At 40.4% G+C, this 21,726-nt stretch overlaps 1 protein-coding gene across 6 annotated transcripts in view; it reads left to right on the forward strand.

Moving 5' to 3' along the window:
- pcdh7b (protocadherin 7b) overlaps window positions 1-21,352 on the forward strand; it is an 87,209-nt gene extending 65,857 nt beyond the window's left edge. For 2 of the 6 annotated variants that reach the window (XM_058065673.2, XM_058065674.2), the window contains exons 3-4: window positions 16,137-16,155; window positions 17,070-17,218. In XM_058065673.2, coding sequence (XP_057921656.2) covers window positions 16,137-16,153 — 17 coding nt within the window. In that variant the 3' untranslated portion in view covers window positions 16,154-16,155; window positions 17,070-17,218. Of the gene's footprint in view, window positions 1-16,136; window positions 16,156-17,069 lie in introns of all 6 variants that reach the window. The other 4 variants (XM_058065671.2, XM_058065670.2, XM_058065672.2 and 1 more) reach the window with 3 other exon arrangements.
- The last annotated feature ends 374 nt before the right edge of the window (window positions 21,353-21,726 follow it).

The raw sequence follows: 21,726 nt of genomic DNA on the forward strand, positions 1-21,726 counted from the left end.
AGTTCCCGTCCACAAATCCAAGAGGAAAGGAGTAGACAGCAGAGTGGACGTAAGATTATGAGGAAGAATCAGCAGGAGAATGAAGAAATAAATAATTTATCTTCACAATCTGATAGCAACAGAGCTATGTTGATGTCGAAGCAAAACGAGGTGTGGTTTTTTTTTTTTACATCACGACATCCTGAAGAATCATTTTATGGAAAATACAAGCAGTAAGAAAGATAACAGAAGGCAGCAAAGATAGCAGCCTCTCTTCAGCTCATCCCTGTCTTCATCTCAAATGCTCCTTTCATATGCACAATGTGGCTTCTCCCACTCCGGGCCTATGATCAGGTGGTACCAATGACAAGAATTAGACAGGGAGAGATTAAACACGCTACTGTCAGACGCCACACATGGTGCATTGAATTACAGCTGCTTAGATGTGACATAAAGCAACCTGTCGGTTTTGGACAGAGCAACAAAAGTGAGGGAGAGAGAGCAAATGATTGGGGAGGGAGATGTATGCCGCAGAAATTAAAGCCTTTCAACTAATTATTGCCTATTGTTCCAGACTCTGAGACACAGTAGGAAGAGAATGGGAGGAGTAAAAAGCGTGAACTTTTCTAGCCTTTGCCAAGCAGCTATTCGGAGCAAATTATGGGTCTATTTTTGAATGTATAACTGTCAAAAGTAAGATCTCGAAAAAAAATTGTTTGCTCATTCCTACCTGAATCTCATTAAAGCCACCTCTTCAAAAGAGTACATGGTGACATTTGCTCACGGTACACTCAGGGGGCAGCCCTGAAATTAATTATTATAAGCCCAGGATGAGGACATTTTCAAAGCCACAGGGCTCATATATTGATCAAAATGGGAAAAAAAGAAAGATAAAAAAGAAATCTGTGTTTTTTTTCCCCCAAACTCAATGTGTTGCCTCCCTGATGCCTCATGTCGGCGATGAATCACACCCCCCTTAAGGCCCATTATTCAGCCATTATTGGCAAGTGCTCCTGCTCACTTAATTGGACAACTTGTCTGTGACTGCCAACCCCCTGGGCTGGCCAAGACGGAGCCCAAGCCAATCAGCCTAATTGATCCAAGCAAATGGTATTAGTCACCGCTCATGATTGGTGATAGTGAGATCAATTGGGGGGAGTTTATGAAGACTTGAGATTTTAGCCCCAGCAACTGGTAAAAGTGTATTGTACAACTAGGAGTGCACCCAAGCACCAATTAAGTCAAACTGTTCTTATTTGGTTCTGACAAATACATCTTAAATTCATCACAAATGTATTAGAGATTGCAAAAATGATGGTAAACACACAGAATGTGAACATGTTCCAAATAAAACTGTCAAAGCTATTTCATCTTGATGGGATAGTATTGAATCTTTCTTTTACGCCAGACCTTGTTAATTTAGCTGGTTTGTCTTGGACTGGACTAATGAGAACACAGCGGCCAGACAGCTGGGAATGTAAATTTTAATCTAGCCAACATAGGCCACCCAAAGAGACGTGCCCTTCTCTTGGCAAGATGTACAACAAAAGAATGACTACTCCTGTGTGATTCAGCGGGATTGATTGTCTTTCCACATCACTTGCATCCAAAGCTAATACGCCTCACTTGTTTGGAGATTGTTAGGTTCCTGCCAAAGACTAGGCTGTTATTTCCAAATTGTTTAAAGATGAGTTTGGCTTAACTTTGTGGAAGGTCAAACCAAGTAAGGAAACTTTATTTTTTTGGCTCCTCGTCATGTAAGCAGAGAATGATGCAGTACACAGGGGTCCTGGGAGCAAATAGAGGTTTCTACCCAAATAAGGACAATTCCAAGTACGAGGCTCGTTGTCGTGTGTGGAAGATGTTACAAGATAAGGTTTTGTTGGATGGAACCACTGAGAAAAGAGTTCACAACCACAACCAAAGACAGAGAGAAAGACAGATTCTACAACTGGAGTGCGATGTTCTTGTCACACACGCTCCTCCAAGCAGGCCAATCTTTCAAATTTGCTTCACATTAGACAAATACCCTTCAATGTGCTCCTGTCGAGGGATGTGTTCCAATGGAAAAGAAAGATATTAATGAATAAAGGGGAGAGAAGAGCTCATGTGTGAACGCCTGCTGTCAAGCCCTTCTGTCAGTGTGAAATATTGCTGATCCCACCACACGTCCAGTGGGGAGGTGCTTGTAATGATTCAGTCCTTGCGGGGGTTCAAAATGTCATCACCAGCCTCCGAGTGTACTGGTGTCTTCCAGGAAGACTTCTACAACACTGGGACATTTTGGGGGTCTCAGGGGAAAGCTATTACTTGCAATATAAACGGCCTCCTATTCCTCATCTAAATTCTTATTAGCAGCATTAGTGCACATTAATGGCTATTGTTGTTTTACAGTCCTTTTGACAAGAAACTTTCGGACGTTTAAAGGTCATGGCGAGAGCATTCCAACTCTTATGGCTGTCACACTTCATTGTATGTTGGTCCCAACAAGTCAATAACCAGGTCAGATGAGCTCTAATGTTGGTGGAAACCAATAAAAACAATACCCATCTACATCTGTGAGCTTGGAGACCATTTATTTTCATTTCTGTTTGCTATTAGTGGGTGTTGGTCAATGAAAATGCCTTCAAACAAAGCTCATCCAACTAGTTTTAACCCATTACATTCAGTCTTTATTATAACAATGTCACTTCTATATTTCATCAGAACATACCATCAACATGGTGCGATTTAACAAGATTAAATTAAAATACAGAAGATCTTCAGCCAATGCTTACATGTGTAATCGATTTATGGGGACTGTTGTGTCAGAGTTATCAAATCTGTGTGAAAAATTGTTGGCAGGTTTGTCATTGCACATAGCATAGTTTCAGGCAATTTGCACATTATGCACACGGCACAGTATGCTCTGTAGTACAGTTTATGTAAATGATGTGAGAAATAAACACTGTACTGTACAGTAGAATGGAGCAAAAACCACTTTTTTTTAAATATATTTTTCAAAACGATGCTTTCATTTGACAAAAGCCCATTTTTGCATTTTTTTTATTTATGCAAGGCAGTAGCACAGTGACTCTCAAAATATAGGACAGACACACTCCAAGAATAGATGTCTCCTAGCCAAAGCTTATCCCTTTCATTCTGCTCACAACTCTCAACCTAATGATTTATTCTGCTGTTTTCTCCTCGAACATATTACACAAGCCAACATTAAGCAATGTATGGGAAACCATTCATGATGCGTGGAGCATTTAATGACAAGGTGGTTTTAATACTTTGTACTTATCAATGACAACACCTCCCTATTGTGGGATCAATTCAGACTTGACTTTTCTTTCCCTTTTGATGGTGTTGGATTCACATCATGCCGCAGTTGGCATTCAAAGACTAATCTCATGCTTAGGCTGAGCAACAATTAGATAGTATTGATCGTATGCCGGTTTCAAAAAGCAGTTTCAGCAGCTGTCTCATAATGAGACCAAACAAGAGATCCAATTGTATTTGGTCTTGTGAGGCTGAGTTAACGGATTATGGTATTGTTATGGATCTATTCTATACACTTTAAATGGGTCAGAGAATTGACAATTGCATGTTATTGCTTTCATGTCCAGGCATTTTCCAGGCTTTTAGTCATTCAAACAGCTTTAAGTTACCCTGAGTGTAATTACATCCAATGTATGTCCATACCAGGCAGCACACCATCATTATGTTTGTATAAATGTATAGTAAAAAGCAACCTTGATAGTATGTGGTTGTTTTTCTCACTCAAACTAAGCTTGAGCACCTGCTACCCAAGCAGTGCAAAGATGTCAAAAGTCCATCTGCTAATGTACAGCAGTACTTTTTATCACATTTACGCCGCTTCCAATATTAATGAATGCCAGCTGAATGGGCAAAAATAGAACCATGTTCCTTCCGTTATACTGACATCAAAACGGGCATGTCTTCCTTATGTTGGAAAAATTGACCAGCAAAAGGCAACTACTGGTAAGATTTTGTTTTTAAGTGAAGTGAGAGAAGATTGACTACTACTTGTGCAGGTCAGTCTCTCGATGGAAGAAAAATAGATTTCATCATTTGCACCCTGCATGAGAGAAATAAAGCAGGTTTAGGGCTTTTGAAAGTTATTTTTAGTGTCCTCCTTCCCTTGCAGCTCAGCAGTTGTAGTAATGAAAGCGGCTCTGCATTCTGCATTCTCCCCCTCCCCAAAGAAAGTGTGATAACAAGGCTCCACCAGCGACCATGCGGCCATTAATATTTGATGCATCCATACACATATGCACACTCAAAAACAAATTCACAGAATACTACAAACAACACGACAAGCAATCTAGGAAACTTGGCAAATTGTTCCATTTTATAAGGTGTCTCTTTAAAAGAAATCGTCAAGGGATGCGATATACTTGGCCTATATATTGTTGTGATAGTCACATGGCTTTTGTGAGACTGCAGTCATTTGTTACTGTCCTTTTAATCATGCTAATGGAGCCACTCGCTTGCTCTCTGCTCTCACTATGTTGAACACACACTCCCGTCGCTGAGACATTAAAGAAAATGGAACCAAAGAATTGAATGCCTGCAAAGGAAAATGAATATATTAAGTGTATTTTTTTGTCTCTTTGCATGCCTGTGACTAGTGCACTTTCAACACAGCTGTATCCATATCAACATATAATGAAGTACCAACATAGGAAGAATATGGAAGCCAAAGTGCTGAAGCAAATGAAGCGTTAATGCTGGAGCTGGTTTCCTGGAATGCCACACTTTATTAGTATTCTGCTTGGACTCCACTTGAGTTTCCTTTTAGCCGCTCTCCCACCACCTCTCCCAACCTTGAACCCAGTCCATATCGAACCTCCGGCTTGTCGGCTGAGGTTTTCGGGGGAAGCGGGGAGGACTGACTCTTTTCGTGTAGCCACCCACCCATATAAAAATGATCAATCTCATGAATTTGCCAATAGGGAGTCGTTGGCCGATCAGCAGAGACAGAAAAATATAATGAGAGAAATACGAGGGGGCTGGCATGCAGCAAGGAAGGGAAAGGAGGAAATTTTCAAAGGTAAAGGAAAGGGGAGATTGTGCGAGTATGAGAGAATGGATTAGGGAAGACAAAAGAGCAGGTGAGCTTTGATCGCCAGAACGAGGGAATGTGAACATCAGTGTGAGCTTCGATAAGAAACAGAGGAGTGAGGGACAGCGGGGAGAAGCAAGAAATGGACCATGTTTTTCTCTCTTTTTTTTTGCCTTTCACGCTTTGCATCCCACATCTGAAAGCTGACGGCCCATTGTTGCAGCAGTGGAGCAAAGTACATGTTTGGGTTTTTTTTTTGTCAAGCGTGAGCAAGTCCCGGTGAGGTAGCGACAAGGGAGATTGGGGTTGAGGCAAGTGAAAAAGAGCTTGTCCTAAAATTGAGGTCTGGTACAGCCTGAGGGTGATTTCTACACTAGCAGGCAGTGCAGTATGTAAATTTCATAGAAGTCAACGGAGCGAGAGGCTGTCTGTCTGTCTTTGTTTGACAGGACAGTGCAGACCAGGTGCATCTCTCACTTGCTTCTGATGTGTGTGGATCGAAAAAGACAATGCATCTCGCACACACACACTGTAACAGAACTCGGTTGTTTCTTTTCTTTTATATGTATTTTATGAACTATCTCACAAAAATATCTACATCACACACCGGGTTCATTTCTATCTTCTAACATTTTCGGAACTTTCACCCTGTTTTTTGTGTGATTCAGTGTTCAACGAAAAAGTAGTGCCTCTAGTCTCTGTTCTCGTTCGGCTAACTAGTCAAGTGCCCAAACAAAGCATACACGCTGTGACTCGGCCTCTGTGAAGGATGGATAATGGTTGCTATAGTGATACTTTCGGACACTATAGACAGAATACTTTAATCATCTTTTTTATGCGTGTGGGGTTGTTTTATTTAGCCATTGAACGCACACAGAACAATGTTTCTGTCTCCTTCCTTCCTCTTATTAAACACTGTCGCCTTGCGCTAATGAGGCGTTCAAGTGCACTGTGAATTTCTGAGTGTTGGCTTTATTTTTAACTACGCCTGCAAAATAAAATGACATAAATAATATGACAATTTCATGAAGAAGGGCAGAAACACTTCTCGTACTACTCGAGGGCTCGTAACAAATTCAGGTAGTGTCGGTTAAAATAGGATTGGAATGCTATTGTATGTTACCTAGTAAACACATTGCAGGAGCATGGGCCAGTGTGTGTAACCGTGATTGTACCTGCGTCTAAAGTTTACATTAAAGTTAAAGTCACATCTCACAGCTCTAACTAACTCTTTAGATTCAGGTGTATCCATTTTTTTCATCATTTATATATATTTAGCATTGTTTTTTTGCGTGTAAAACTATAATTATTGTCTATCAGATGTGTTTTATGTCCATATTTCAGGGTCTCTGGAACAAATTAATTCAATTTACCGTATCTACTGTAAATCATTACTAACCTTCCATAATGTGTTGGTTCTTGGCAATCTACAACCCTTGTTATTTATCGAGAGGCTATTCAAGTGAAATGCTTTTTCACGCACGCTTAGAAACTATGCTTCATCCAACAATCCTTATTATCCTACAAAGCTGACCTTGGTTAGGTGTCTGAATAAGCAGTGTTTGCAACCTTAAAGTGAGAAGGTTTGGCCAAACACACAAGAAGAAATTGTCACCTGGAGCACATTAGCATGAACGCGAGCAATGAAGGCAGAACGTGGCTTTTTTTTTTTTTTTCTCATTTTGCGTTAGTGCTTTTAGCAGTTTGTCAGAGGGCGGCATCATCCTTTATCGACACATTTCATGTTTCCCAGAGGACTCCGCAAAGCTGGTGATATTATTGAGGAGCACTGAGCCTTATTAAATTCCCAAACATATTACCAACTCTCTCAGTTGTATCTCTCACTCTCTGAAGCGCTCACTGATTGTTTCTCCCGCTTGCTCTCTCTTAATTTGGTGGCATGTTCTGCTGTAGCTCAGTCACTCATTTTCATTATTTCTGTTCTGTTTGTGTGTGTGTGTGTGTGTGTGTGGAAAAACTCACAAAATCGGAAAAGTTACACTATAATATATCATTGGACCTTTGATTATGTCACATATATTCTTTGACGTCTCCAAAATTAACACATACGTATACACAGTAACAATAACAATAGCAGCAACAAAATTATTGAATTCATTATGTTAACATCTTATTGGCTTCACGGTGTAGTGTTTGTACAGCTTTATTCTGACCTCAACACATATGGCGAATCCTCAGTTTTTCTCATTAATTTGTTCCAAAAGGTCAAACTGAAACAGACAAAATCGAGGCAGTTTTCTCCACAGGAAAGAATGTAAATCCAAAACACCCAAAAATATTAACAATAATACAGTTTATAGAAAATAATTATAGTTGACATCAAATGCATTAGTGTTTCCCACCTTCTTTATGAAATTACAGACACTGTTTAATGTTATTTGGCCCCATGGTTGATTATTTATAAAACAATCTCGGAGAGTGAGTCAGCAACATGCGCTTGATTTTGCAGAATGTTACAGTACAGGGGAAGTTTAAGTGCAACATTGTATGAAAACCAAGGCAAAATCTTTTTTTGCAAAAACTGGGGCCGAGTTTTGACTGTAATTGTGGTAACTTCTTTGGGAGCTGGCTTGTTGTCAATAGATTATGCAGGGCAGTGAGGACTGTCTGAATTTACATGTGTGTCACTCATTCATGCATACTGAATGGTTTTCATAACTTGCCAATATTGAGAAAATATGAATTCTGCCTCATAAGTGCAGACTTCATGTTAATGATTCTGTCTTTGTGCGCTCCGGAGATGAATGAGTGTGCACTCGTGCACCAGAATGCACTCTTGAGGATTACCACTGTCTATGAACTACAACACCCCTGCACTTATTCTTTATACATGAGTCATGCAGCAGCCATTCATTGACAGTACGGGTTAAGATTTACAAAATAGAACTAGACTGCGTGTACATTACTTGCCAAGGCAGCTGGACGCAATGAAAATTTGATGCGCCTTGTATTTTAAACGAGAATGCAAAAAGCGTACAGTGTTGGGCTGTGTGAGGATTCCAGTGAACTGGCTCACGTTGACAGGTAGAAAGAAACAAGCTGAAAGCTGGTGGCTGATATTTTGTTGGGCTGAAAACAGTGTGATTTCTGCCGCTCATGAAAGACCCATCAGCTCAGCCGTCGATCAATGTGAATAAATATTTCCCACAACCCAGAAGCATTAGAATCAAAGACGGGAAAAAAGGCAGACACAGGAAAGTGGAAAAATCAATTGGTCAAGAGCTTTGCTAAAAAGGGGGGTGGGGAAGTGGTCGTGGGTATTGGGAGGGGTGAATAATGGAGAATGCTGGCTGTGTTTCAAAGGCATCCTGTAGGTATGTTACATGATTCTAATTGTACATTCATCTGAGGTGCAAATCAGGTGTGAATGGAAACATCAACATGGACTCTACGGACGTTCAATAATACGTGTAATGGAAGTCATGCTAACGACATTACAAATCTGTGGATATCGCTCCGCTGCCGTCTCCCTATTCATAACTCACCTAGCATGCCACCACATCAATCCCTTTTTCCATACCCTTCTTGTTGTTTAAATAGGGAATCCACTCCATTTAAATTCACTGGTTTTGGAAACAGAAGATGGGGGACACCACCAAGAGTTTGGTACTTTGATCATGCATTTCAGAAATGATATTCACCTGTGATGGACCCACCAGAGTGACCATTTGGGCCCCAAGTACTTAAAGGGATAGTTTGGATTTTTTGACATGAAGTTGTATGACATCCCCATCAGCAGTGTGGTGCATTACCAGTGATTTACCCCCAACTTCATCCTGTGAACAGAGTTCTGGTCGGATTTTGGTGATAAGGAACTGAGGCCACTTAAGTGTAAGAGTAAAGAGTTTGGCTTCTAAAAACAATATGCGTTCAAAGGAGTAATACATTTGTATCATAAAAATGCTTCCTCTCTTTCTCTCCCAACATAGCCGCACTCTTGCCTGTCCATTGTTATGTATGCATTTATCAGCAGAGGAAGATATTGTCATTTAAAAAAAAAAAACAAAAAACCATCAATTTAAAATAATACAGTCTCTGTTCTGATTGTTGTAGTTGTTTTGATATTGTCTGGATAACCTACATGGCTAACAAAGGGCTATGGATTGAACGGGGGTGCATATTTAGGCATCAATTATTGAGACCAGAAGGTACAAAGAAAAGGTTTAAACTCAAGGACACTTTGGCTGAAGGAACGGTGAAGTGCAGCAAAGGACCCTCGACACCTCTTTTCTGCAATGGATTGAAAAATGGAGAGGATTCAAAGTTGAGTCGCAAGTCAAAGACAGCAAGTGGACAGGGAAGGTGACAGCTCTGCAGGAAATCTAATACAGCGTTCCTGCAGGGAACAAACCGTGGCCTATCTATCCATAATCCAGGACACCTTGGCGTTATCAGGCTGTATCACTCTGAGTTTTTTTTCTTTCGCTAGAAAGCCCGGATGGATAATGTTTTAAGGCTCCTGAGGAATCAAAGATCCTGATTTTCACCAAGTGCAATCTTCTCCTAGTGAGAAAGTACACTGACATGTTTTCACAGAGGCTGCAAATTAAACTGATGATCAGATGACTTTGGAAGTAGCACAGGAAGCCTTCATGCTGTTCCTGAGGCCTTCATTTGTTAACCAACAAGGGCACACTGGTCAGACACACGGATACATTAAAGATGAACCTATTTGCTGACTGACACAACCTTTTAGAGCTTTCATCCACGCTCAGCTACGCTCTACAAAGCAGACTGATGCAGTTTATTTTCAACTTTCTCGGTAGGTGTTCTGTCTGTTTTTAAGGGAACGCTCTCTAAAGCCTGTGTGATCATCTTTTAGCTAACCTCGGGGCAAGTGTCATCTCATTATAACGTCTCAACAGACACAAATTGCAACTGCTGTAGAAATTTCTTAGTAACCCGCTACAGACAATTTCATCAGCGGATTGAGTTGAGTGGAAAAGTTTGCAAGGAGTTTTGAACCAGTTTACAACCTTTTTGGATTCAGATTGTTAGCCATTTCATTTTAGTTATAGCTTCATATTTCATGCGCTGCTTGGAGCAAGTCTTTTCTTTCTTTCAAGAGCTACTTTTACAAAATTAAAATGACCGGGAGTTACACATTTTTGTTACATTTATTTTTGAAGTCTTGGCTTGTTTTGCCCAAGTATTAAACACAATGTTAGTATCCACAACTCATATACAACACCACAAAAAAAAAAATTATCTGCATTTTGTATTTCACAATTCTTTTTTCGGAATGCCTCAGGCCACTACCAAAGTGTACCGAACATTTCTGTTTTAGAGTTTGGAAAAGTTAATGCTAGGTGTAGGTGTTCATTTCTATTTTGCTATGTTAAATCAATGCACCAGGAAGGAAGGTACGGTACTGCTTAAAAGGATGAAAATATGACAAAATACTGTAAGTATTACATGGTATCATGAATGTACATTTTACTACATGGTTACAGTTTGTATATAAAACCATCAAACCTTGTTGGAGGTGTTTTAATAGCGGTCTTTGTAGGCGACATAGGTGTGTCCCACTATGTGCAGTAATGAGCTGCCTCTTTTAATATGATTTTATATCTTTTATACAAACAAAAAAGAGACATATACGGATTGTGGATGATGGGCAAAATTCAAAAAAAAAAAATCTATAGTATGATTTGTTAAAAGCAACAATTCTTGTCTCTAGTTTATTTTTAAGGCAGTATTTAATCGAAATCATATTTTGACAAATAACTATTTAATGGTGTAAAAAGTGGCTATTGTGTGAGAGAACCTGGGCAAGGGTGATAAGACCAGCAGTGGAGGAGAATGCAATGACACTTTCTTTTCTGAAGAGAGAATTTAGGGGTATAATAAGCGCACACAACAGTAGCTCAGAAAGCCCTACCATTTTCTAAACACCCGCCGCCTCTTCATACATATTGTGTTTGTCTTATCTATTGTCTGTGGCTGGCAAACATCAACACACACGCATACACATGCACTGCATGGTTCGTTTGACTGCAGCCTTATTCTTTTATTAGTTGCTTTTGCAGCTAATACTAATCCCTATGCAGAAATGTGTTTCACAGTCACTCCATTCCAGTTATAAACACATAAAGAGGACCGTCATTCCTCATTCACTCACTGGGCTGCGGACAACCACCTGCTGTCTAAAGAAGCTTCATGTGCTGGAGCATATGTGCACAAGATGAACGAGGAAGCACGTAGGGACACTTTATTTATGGGCTCTTTGGCTTGCCTGTTGACCTCTCTAACAGGCAGGGAGGAGGTAAAGAGGAGCGATGATGTGGGTAGAGCTCAGGGCATATTTGATAATTGGCTACAGAACTGTCACCTGGATGAAATTATGTGAGCTAATCTCTCCACAATTAATTACCTCAGGAGCAGGGCAAAGGATTCCAGCAAGGGTGCTGACCTCGCTAAAAAGAGGAAGCTACGTAATCATAATTCGCCTCATCTTCCAAACAATGCACCAGATGATCTGATTATGTCAGTCTTTAAGCTCAAGAAAGCACGTTTACAACAATTGGAACATCTGGAGCGCTAACATAATATTAGCACAAGAATAATGAATGGCACTTTATATTTTATTTTAAGATTTATGTGTACTTTACACGATTAGCTTTTGTGATATTTTTTTCTCTTCAGGTAGGACATTGGAATCCAAAGGATTGTCTTTAGTTGAACTTGCCAGGCAGTAAATACTGGACAGTCAATATGGAGAGAACAAGAATCTATATAAAAAAAAAAAAAGTCTGTATACGCCAGAAACCCAAAATGTGCGTACGGACAAAAATATTAAAAAAAATGAATATCTAAGTTGGTGCCCAAGTCGAGACTTAAGACCAGGGGGCAACAAGCCTTCTCTGTGGTTGGCCCCAAGCTATGGAACTCTCCCCTCCCAAGTATAAAAGCCCCCCAACATCGAAAGCTTTAAGTCCCGTCTTAAAACCCACTTTTATTCTCTGGCTTTTAACTCGGAGTGAATCGTATGGTCCTGTGTCTTTTAGTTCTTTCTTTTTATTTTAATTGGTTTTATTTTTTTATACTTTTATTGCTTTGATTCTTGTTTTTAATATTTTAATATCTATTTTACTATTTTATATCTTTTAGTTTTGGATTAAATTCAATTTGTACCTTTATTTATTGTATTTTATTTTTACTTTTTATTTTACTAGTCTGTGCAGCACTTTGGAAACTCTGTTTATAAAATGTGCTATATAAATAAAGTGGATTGGATTGGATTGGATAAAAAAGTGGCATATGCACATATTCACACAAGCTGTGGTTCAGAGATTTCACCTTGAGTAGAACTAATGTCTTTTTTCAAAGCACAACAAGCCCTGACACTATCCACACAAAATATAGGTTAATTTAATACAAATAAATGTTGCTATTGATTATATACTTCACATATGCAACGATGATAAAATAAAATATTGAAAGATTCAATTGCTGCATTCATGTACCTTTTAGTCCGGATAGCACGCTACAAATGGTATCCATCTGTGTCATGTAAAATAGGAACAAATGCTTTTTTAAAAGGCAATAATGGCACAATGTTTTCATGCAATGATGGATTCGTCTTTGGTTTCCATTGCATGTTTATTTCTAACACATGATTTCACTTCACCACTTAAATATTCGTATTCAACTTTTCAGCCCGGTTTTGTTTCTACATAAGCTTTATAGATGAGACCCCGAATCACATGCTGCAGCCGACAACGCATTCCTGCAACTGGCTAAACTAGGGGGCCATTGCTACAGTAATATGGCATCCCCATCAATCTCAGCTATTTAGATTAACTTTTGTCAACAGTTTGACCTTGGCCTTGGTTCAATGGGGGAAAAAAAATCATCTGCTGACGTTAATGCCCTCAATTAAAGCCATTGCTTGAGGTGCACATCATGAATTGCGCTTTCAAAAAGGTCACTGCTCCCCAGGACTCGATTTTTGTTCTAATCCCACCTCCCAGCAGCATAAGCATTCTCTCTGCCATCTTTTATCACTCCTTAATTGTCTGCCAAGAAAGAGGGATGGAAAAAAGACAAATATTGCTCTTTTTCTGTGGATATTGTTCTGTCTGAACCCACTGTCACACCATTAATAATTTAGCGCCCAATATTTTGTCTTTCCGCTCTTTTCTCTCAGGAACATTTCCTCCCTCAACTTATCCTTATGACTGTTGTGTTGCTTTGTTCTTCTTTTTGCCTGCCTCATTTCCCGTGCTTCCTCTTGATGCTCGTGTCTCGTGTCTCTTCTTGCATATTCAGCCGCCGCTGCCGCCTCTGTGTGCCTGTCTGTCCGTCTTTGATTCCACAGCCTCTGTCAGCTGCGAGGCTATGCCACGGGAGCTATGGAACGCTAGATCTCCACACACAGGGAGACTTGCGCTTTGGCCATAATTTCTCACCAAGATTCACCCAATTAAAACGGACCCTATTCGAGGCAAGAATGTGTAGCGAGGGATGAAGTGAACGGCATGTTGTTTCATCCCAATCTGTGCATTCTTCCCGTCACCCGTCCCCTCGTATCAGTCGTGACACTCTTCGACTCCTCTTACCATTTTTCCATGAAGCATTTGCAGCAGTTGGTTTTGCAGGATAAATATTTCATTCCGCTCTCCTCAGCAGATTGGAGTAATCTGTATGACACGCGGCAATGTACACTGTCATCTTCGCACTGATTGCTCCGCAGCGCGAAATAGATCTGTCTGAACAAGACGGCCTTTGATGAGGGGCTTGGAGGCAATCGTCAGTCCATTTCCGAGCTTTGTTCTCACTGAGGCTCTCTTTGGTTTTTCCACTCAACCCTTTTTAGTCTTTGCCCTCCAATCGGAATCATATGGACGGGTGTAAATTACATTTGGAGGTTAAAGTGTTTTTGAGCTTTCCTGGGAATGTGGTGGAGGTGTATTAAATTATCTGATGAGGTTCCCAGCACCAACACAGGACCTTGTCGCTGACTAATATTTTGCCACTGGACTGATAAGATGAGTGCAGTCTCTGCAATTTGTCGTCCATGCTAGATCTCCTCTCTCCTCGATTCATCCTCCTGTAATTCTGTCCTCTCCGCTGTTCTCTTTGGCAGTGTGTTTGGCCTATGACGGCCCAGAGGCAGCCATGCTGTCTTCTCTGCTCAATCTGCCGCTTCGCCTCTCCCAGGCTCTGACCCTGCTACACTCAAAGCATTGTCACTCTCCTTTAATTCTCCTTCCATCTCTTGCATACGTCGTGCCTTCAACTGTCGTCCTCTGGTCCTTGCGTGAGGCCCTTAAGTGACTGCCAGACGAATGTGGTGTCTTTTGAAAACACAAACAAAAATTCTGATTAAAGGCTTTTTGTGCTTCTTCTATCATTCTAATAACTGCATATCTGGCTTTTTGCACACAAAGTTCCAACCTGACAAGCAAAGCAAATGCAAATAAAGAGAGCAAGAGGTCATAGTGCAGTCCAGATGAAATGCAAGTGTATGTAGCAACACATTGCACTATTCTTGTCCACCAGCATGTATTGAATATTTTGAATAACCCTTACAAAAGAAAAAGCTTGGTGTATGCCAATCCTTGATTGTTTTGTCCTCTGCTGAAGTGGATGTTCTTTGATATGTCCCACAGTCTCAACAAGATAGGTTGGATAACTGAAGCTGAATCTTAAAAAGTGACTAATCATGACTTCTTGTCATCATATTTCACTCTTTCATCCTCCACACTACTCCTGAATTTAAAGCAAAACTGAAGGAGGGCAAATGGACTGTTGTCGGCCATTATGAATTTACCGTGTCCTCTTGGCTGAAAGCTCCTTTCCCCAAGCAATGGAGATGGAGAGCCTGGCTGGTCTCAGGCCAGCAAATAACAAGGTCTCCGCCCCAGGGATAAAACCTGGAATGGAAGGCCTCCTTGATCTGCTTTGTAGCGTTGTAAGAGAGGGCTTTTTAACTCAACAGAATGACCCTGCTTGTATTGTGTTGTACAGCGCTTGATTGTGTGGTGAAAAGGGCGCTTTATGTGCTGTGAGTTCTCTCAGGGCTGATCTTTCACATGGCTTTCCATGGCCTCATTTTTTTAATTTGGTATTTATGGAAGCAATGTTGCAGAAAAAAGGAAATATAGAGCAGAACAGTCAATACATTGTTGGAGTTGGATTGGATTATTAGCTATAACGGTGGGAATCGAGAAGCAAGTTATTTTATTTCAGACTTTTGTAATGGTTATACTTTATTTGAAAATGGCATCCTTGCTCCAGTCTTTGAATTCTTAATATAAACACCATAGAAGTTAAAGCAGTATTCATGTGATGAATATCATTCTTAACAAGCCCATAGAGCCAGTGGACTGCACCTTGAGATAATCAGCTCACATCACTGGTGTATCTCGCCAGCTTGCCGCTTATGGTGATAAAGATAGGACAGTGAAAGTTGATTGCAAATGACAAGCAGAACATGACGGATATTTTTAGATCATCTGAATGGCAACGGACAGAACAGGCGATTGCCTGAGGAATCAGGTGCAGGACACCGTGGTCTCTCGAGCTGATTTTGCAATTGCATGTTTTAAATGAGCAGGACAATCAGTGTCCACAGTCTTTGTGAAGCTGGGGGAGGAGGAGAGGCACGCCAAGATGTCATGCCATGATTCATCGCTACGCTTCATCATTTTGATCGCATTAGCTAGCATGTCATTACATTGCATCTCTCAATTGCGTTTGCCTTTACTTTCCTTCACTTGGCTATTTAGATTTCATTAGCAGCTGAGTCGCATTCACTAATGACAAAAGTTATTTGATTTTGGCGTCAGTTGCTCCCTGAGGGTTTGCTGCGCATCGACTGGTGATGCTTGGTCTTTTTTTTTTACAGGGGTTACTTGTGAATCAATTCCATGGAATAGGGAGGGTGACGACGTAGAAATGGCACTCATAGCGTAACACACGACTACTGATCAGTGTCTGTGCGTCATGTGTCTTGCATAGCCTGCATATCTGCTTTCTTGACCTCTAGTTTTATGAATGCAGTACATTCTATATGACAAACAGATCAAGTGATTTCTCTTCTATATTCTTTCTTTTACAGGAGAAAAAGAGCATTAAAAGTAAGCCCAACTCTTTTACTTTGGGCAAAGGCATGCTTGGCTTGCACACTCCCTCGCTGCTTGTTTTGTTTGCTCATGCATCTTTTCATCAAACATTGCTGAAACACTCGTCCACTTATTACTTGGCACTGTGCAATGTCCACTTGGACAAAGATGCGTCGTGGATGACTACCTTTTTCCATGTGGGACGACTGCTAGTCATGACTTGTATTTTGTCTGATCGTGTCAGTGACACTGCAATGTCTGTTAAAGCGTCTCGTAATACAAGAGTTAATCTGAGGCCATCGTCAAGCTAGGTAATTGGTTAAAGCATAATTAGTGGATTAGCGAGGATACCAGGAGGCTTAAACCACACAAATCTATAAAGCTACTTACATCAGGATGTGATTGCCAGCTGTCAATCACCAGATAAGAAAGCAGGGTGTTACCGCCACACACAATCATGTGTAACCGAGGTCTAGGCCAAAATAAAAGTTAAATTAATGTTGAGTTGTCCATTGTGCTTCCCCCGCCTCCACCCGTCTCAGCACAAATATATTTTGAAGCATGACATGATTTCAGCTCTTATTCTTCTTGAGTTGGAGGCTGCTGTCCAAGCCAGTGGAGTCTTTTTCATTGTCATCTGTTACAGTTGCTGTCGTGGTATGCATGAAAATAAATTTTTATTCATACACGCTTAGTGTTAAAGTCACTAGAACCAACTTTTTTGTTCCCAAATCAACATTCACTGCCAACATTTATAGCAGATGCGATGATACCGTCCGCATCAAGCAGAATCTTGCATCTGCATTCACACTTACTCAACACTTAACACAGCAAGTGTTAGAACTGTACACTATTCATTCATCATAATATACATTCTTTCTGAAAACCGACATAATCCCTTACACAATGCTATTTCTTTCTTCTCTTAGACTCACGGCCGTTGCCTGACGTAGCCATGACTGGAAAGTGTACCCGGGAATGCGACGAGTATGGCCACTCAGACTCCTGCTGGATGCCTGTACGTACGTCGCCAGAGCGGCGGCCATCCAAGTCCACCACCACCCCACAACAACCAAAGCTTTCCACTTTCATGAGCGGCAACAGCAGCGGCAGCAGCAGCACCGAGCAGCCCGGCAGCCAAGAGACCCTCGCCATGGCCAACGGAGACCCCACCGCCGCCCACATGATGGGCGACCGCAATCGCAACCTGCTCAGTAAGAAGATGGCTTCTTCCTCCTCCTCCTACGAGGCCTTCGGTTCGCCCTCTTACGGCTCAGCTTCGTATGGTTCGCCTGGAGGTGGAGAGGAAACGCTGGGCCACCCCACTGAGGAGATCCCAATGGCGGCCACTGGAGAGTACAAGCCCACATCTTGTGGTACTCTGACACGACGGGAGGTGTACCTGTGAGTGTCTGATATGCCTTCAGCACCACATGTGGAGATACTGTACAACAACGCTTACCCAAGTTAATACAGCGCCAGCAGTTTAGCCAGCCTTGCACTGAATGAGGTAGGACTAAAATTACCCCAAAAACTTTTCGACAAATTTAAGTAAAACGTAGAGACAGTGCCCTTTTTAAAGCGCTATTCCTCCAAAAGTGAGGAGTAATACTGGGATGTCAAACTGGCGTGTCGGGCTCTTGTGACACAGTCTGCTGCCTGATAGTCAACCTGTACAATAACCATTTTACAAAAACACCACACGCATGCATCGACAGCCCCGCCCCATTAATGATGACAATGTACAAAAGACATACTGTATTTTATAGAAAACAGTGTGTGTCTGGATGTCACTGTTGTATTCTTTTGGAACAATGCAACAATATACTGTATGGTCCCTATCATTAGGAACATCCATGGATTTTGTGATTAACAGTGATTAAGACCAAAAGAAAGGAAATGTTGGCAATGAGTAAGATTTAAAAAAAAAAACATTCTGCCCTCTTTCTTCTTCCACCAACTTCTTGAAGTGAAGACGCAAATGACAGATGTCGATGCAACAACACACCGTATGGACCATGACGTGCACTCTGTAGGGATGAAAAATTGTACATAAACACTGCGCTCTTATTTTCTTTTCTCTCCTTGCAATGTTTCTTGGTTATGATTGGTGAGGATGAGCCCCCTTGTGAGGTGGAACATCTGGGCTGCGGAAAGCCCGCATTTTGATCACTTATGATGGAACTGTTACCACAGATATGGTCGGGATACGGCATGCAGAGATGAAAATGATGAAGGTCTCATTGAAATTGTGCTGTGTGTATGGGCCAAATAAGCAGATATCTCATGTGTATAGGCTATACTGTAGGTAGTACTTGTAGAGGTGTATAACAAAATAGGTTCACAACTTTTATACAGCTATTACTTTATGGTGGGATAGACTGAGCAATAAATATCATAACGTATACATCAACCATCAGTTTTTTTTTTCTTTTTATTTAGGTTTTCTCAAGCCTTTAAAGTAACCCATATGCAACGGTCCTAATAAAGCACCATATATTGCTTTCTCCAGTCCATGGCATCTTTGAGCACGAATGTAAGAATCAGCTCAACCAACGGTAAACAATCAAAAAGCAGCATATTGAACAAGCAGATATGTGACTTTATTTTTTTTGGCAGGATGAGTGTGAACCTAAAACAAAACATTCCATATGATGCTTTTGGAAGAGCTTTATTTGTGGAAGGGGGTCATTAAGTAATAGGAATGTGATGTCTTGACACTATGCCCCCTCCCTATTATCAGCTACACTGTAGTAAAAGAAAGTACTACAAGATGCAATGGATTTTTTTTTTTTTGTATGTTGGTCAGTAAAACCCTTTTGGATTGAATGGAGTTGCAAATCCTACATTTTGGCTCTCTATAGTCTATAAGTACTACTTGTTGGAAAGACAGTACTCCTATACTTATCAATTGTATACATGAATATTTACTTTTTACTGCACGTTTTATGGAACTTACTTCACTTAATGAGAAGGAAGAGGAAAAAAAATCTATAAAACAACATGTACAAAAAAGTATCCCTGTAACATTGGAATTCACCTTGATGCTTGCTTACTTTATTACTAATGAGACTTTAGCCATGTAGGACAGCTTAGTACATTGGTTCTTTTGGGGAGGAGTTTGATATTATCTTCATAATTACCACACAAAACACACATTTTTCCTATGTTTTAACATTGTTTGCCATAGCAAATGTTACATTTTATTTTCATCACTTTGTTATACGACAGCCGAAATTGTAGAGATTGATCATGAAATTGTACTTTGTATTTGAATTTTTTTTTCTGGTGCGACTTGTATATTCTTTAGTGCTTCTGAACAAAGACAAAAAAAGAACAAGCAAACAAAAACAGAGAAAATGTAGTGTGAATGCAAAATTGCACTTGTGCCTTTTATACCAATTGGTATGTTTAAAGTTGGCTTGGAAAAGACTGGGACAAAGACTACCATGCATAAGATGGAGTCCTGTGTGGTGAAGGGGCTTCTTTGAGGTCAAATGTGAGTGAGCCAAGCAGCACTTGTTGAACTCTCCATTCCTAGTGTAGTGCATTACTGTAATGGATGACTGTGGTTACATTCAAAAGTTGCTTGTCGGTAGTGATCATAACGATATAATGGATTATTTGTCGTGCTCCACTGATGTACATGCGCTTCCTCTGCAATTTATCAGGCACAATAAATCTTAAAATACAGCAACTTTGCAATAAATTCGGACATCTCATTTATATATTTATACAAAACGTTTGGAATAAAATTCAACCAAGAGATCAAAATGGCACATTCAAAGACTATAATGAATTGCAGAGCTGTTGTATTTATTTTTGCTGTGTTACAGTTAAGATAAATTGTCAAGTGAGTGTGTAAGAAATCAGAGGTCAAGTTCTTTGTGCATGAAACCAGCTCTAGGACTGAATATAGAGGCATAGAGAGATAACAGACAGACAAAAAAAAGAAAAAAAAATGCTTGGAGTCATTTGACTGCTCATAGTTGATGGGGGCCTGTAGATAAAAATGGTAATGTGATGGTTTTACTCCACTGAGTGGAGGGAGAGCGGCTGACAGAGCGCACACCTCAGGGTGTGGCGAGCATTGCACGCCGTTTTACGATGGGTGATGAAATGCAATCCTCCGTCGATGTTGACGGGGATGTTGCAAGGGGAAAAAAAAAGGCTCTCAGACTCTGTAATTATTACTTTATTCACTGACTCAAAACACATAACCTGCCGTGAACAGTCCCACTGCTGCCTGAGGTGTGTGCTCAGCCCGAGCTCTCGACTCACGTGCAAGCGGATTTGTAATATTAACCATTACCACGTGGCTGTTGATATAGAAATCAAGGAACCGACCTATCATCGTTTAATATGAGTCACTATGCACGCAGCTTAGCTGAACATGGCAACGTGTATTGAACGCAAGTCCACTTCTATTTATGAGATATTTTATGTAAGTTAATTTGCTTTTGTACAGGTTTGTGTAAATAAATTGCTTGTCATTTTTGTCTCTGCAAAAATTAAAACTATAACATGGTACATCTTAACTGTGTCTATTTTGCTTTGCTTGTATTATGGATGCTTGAATTGCAGCTTGTTTACTGATGTGTATGTGGATGTCAACTGGAGGAAGCTTTCCACAATCATGATCATTAAATGGTCATTTTTAATCCTGTGCCTTCATAAGACACCACTTCTAGGAAATGAGAGGTTGTTGATATGAAAAATGTCGCTCGTTTTCTTGTCTTCTGTGAAGCGTTATGGATTGCCCAGCATGGAGTAATCAGCTAAGTCAAATTTGAATTAATTAGAATGTTATTAACATTCAGGCAATGAATACAAATGCTTTTTATGAATAAAACAGTGAGTGAATGTGATAAATATGATTAAAGTGCAAAAAATAGCTAGCGGGAAGCATCAGTGAAACAACATTTAGATCATAAACTGCAACGGCATTCATTGGCGTGCCAAATTGTTGATAAGTTCAAAGTGTCTATGTACCTTTTCTACCCACTGTACCTTTTTGGATAGGGCTATTTCCTGTACTGTTATTACCATTCATGACTGTGTGCTGCTAATTACACAGTACAAAGTACACTTGTTAAATACAATGCTCAAGGTCAGTGTTACTCATCGCCCATTTCCAGCCAGCAGCTCACTGTTTTTCTTTCAGAACAAAAAAAATACAATAATTGCAGTGGAATCTTGGTTACCGTCTGTACCAGTCAGTGTGTTTTTTGGTTAATTTCGAAATTTTTTGCCATAATTTTGCCTCAGCATGTGTGCCTTCTCCGGTTACTGTACAATTAACACACGACATGAATCAATTTGTCAATTTGTATTCTCACCTTCGTTATCAAAATGCAGGCATTTGCAAATTTCCTTGGCTGCATTTTGGGTTGCTGTGAGAAACACTGTTGAATTCATGAACCAATTCATGTCAAAACAGGAAGGTGGTAGTGGTTGATCTTGCTGCCACATCATGTCTTTAGGGACAGGACGTCAAGAATCGTGTCTTCAATGAAGGTATAAGTAAGAATAAATGTAAATGTTCATTTTGTGTTAACATTTTTGGCTTTCTAGAATGCATCAATG

This window comes from Doryrhamphus excisus, linkage group LG2, assembly GCF_037039965.1.
Source record: "Doryrhamphus excisus strain RoL-2023G ecotype Guam linkage group LG2, RoL_Dexc_Guam_v1.1, whole genome shotgun sequence".
Classification (NCBI taxonomy): domain Eukaryota; kingdom Metazoa; phylum Chordata; class Actinopteri; order Syngnathiformes; family Syngnathidae; genus Doryrhamphus; species Doryrhamphus excisus.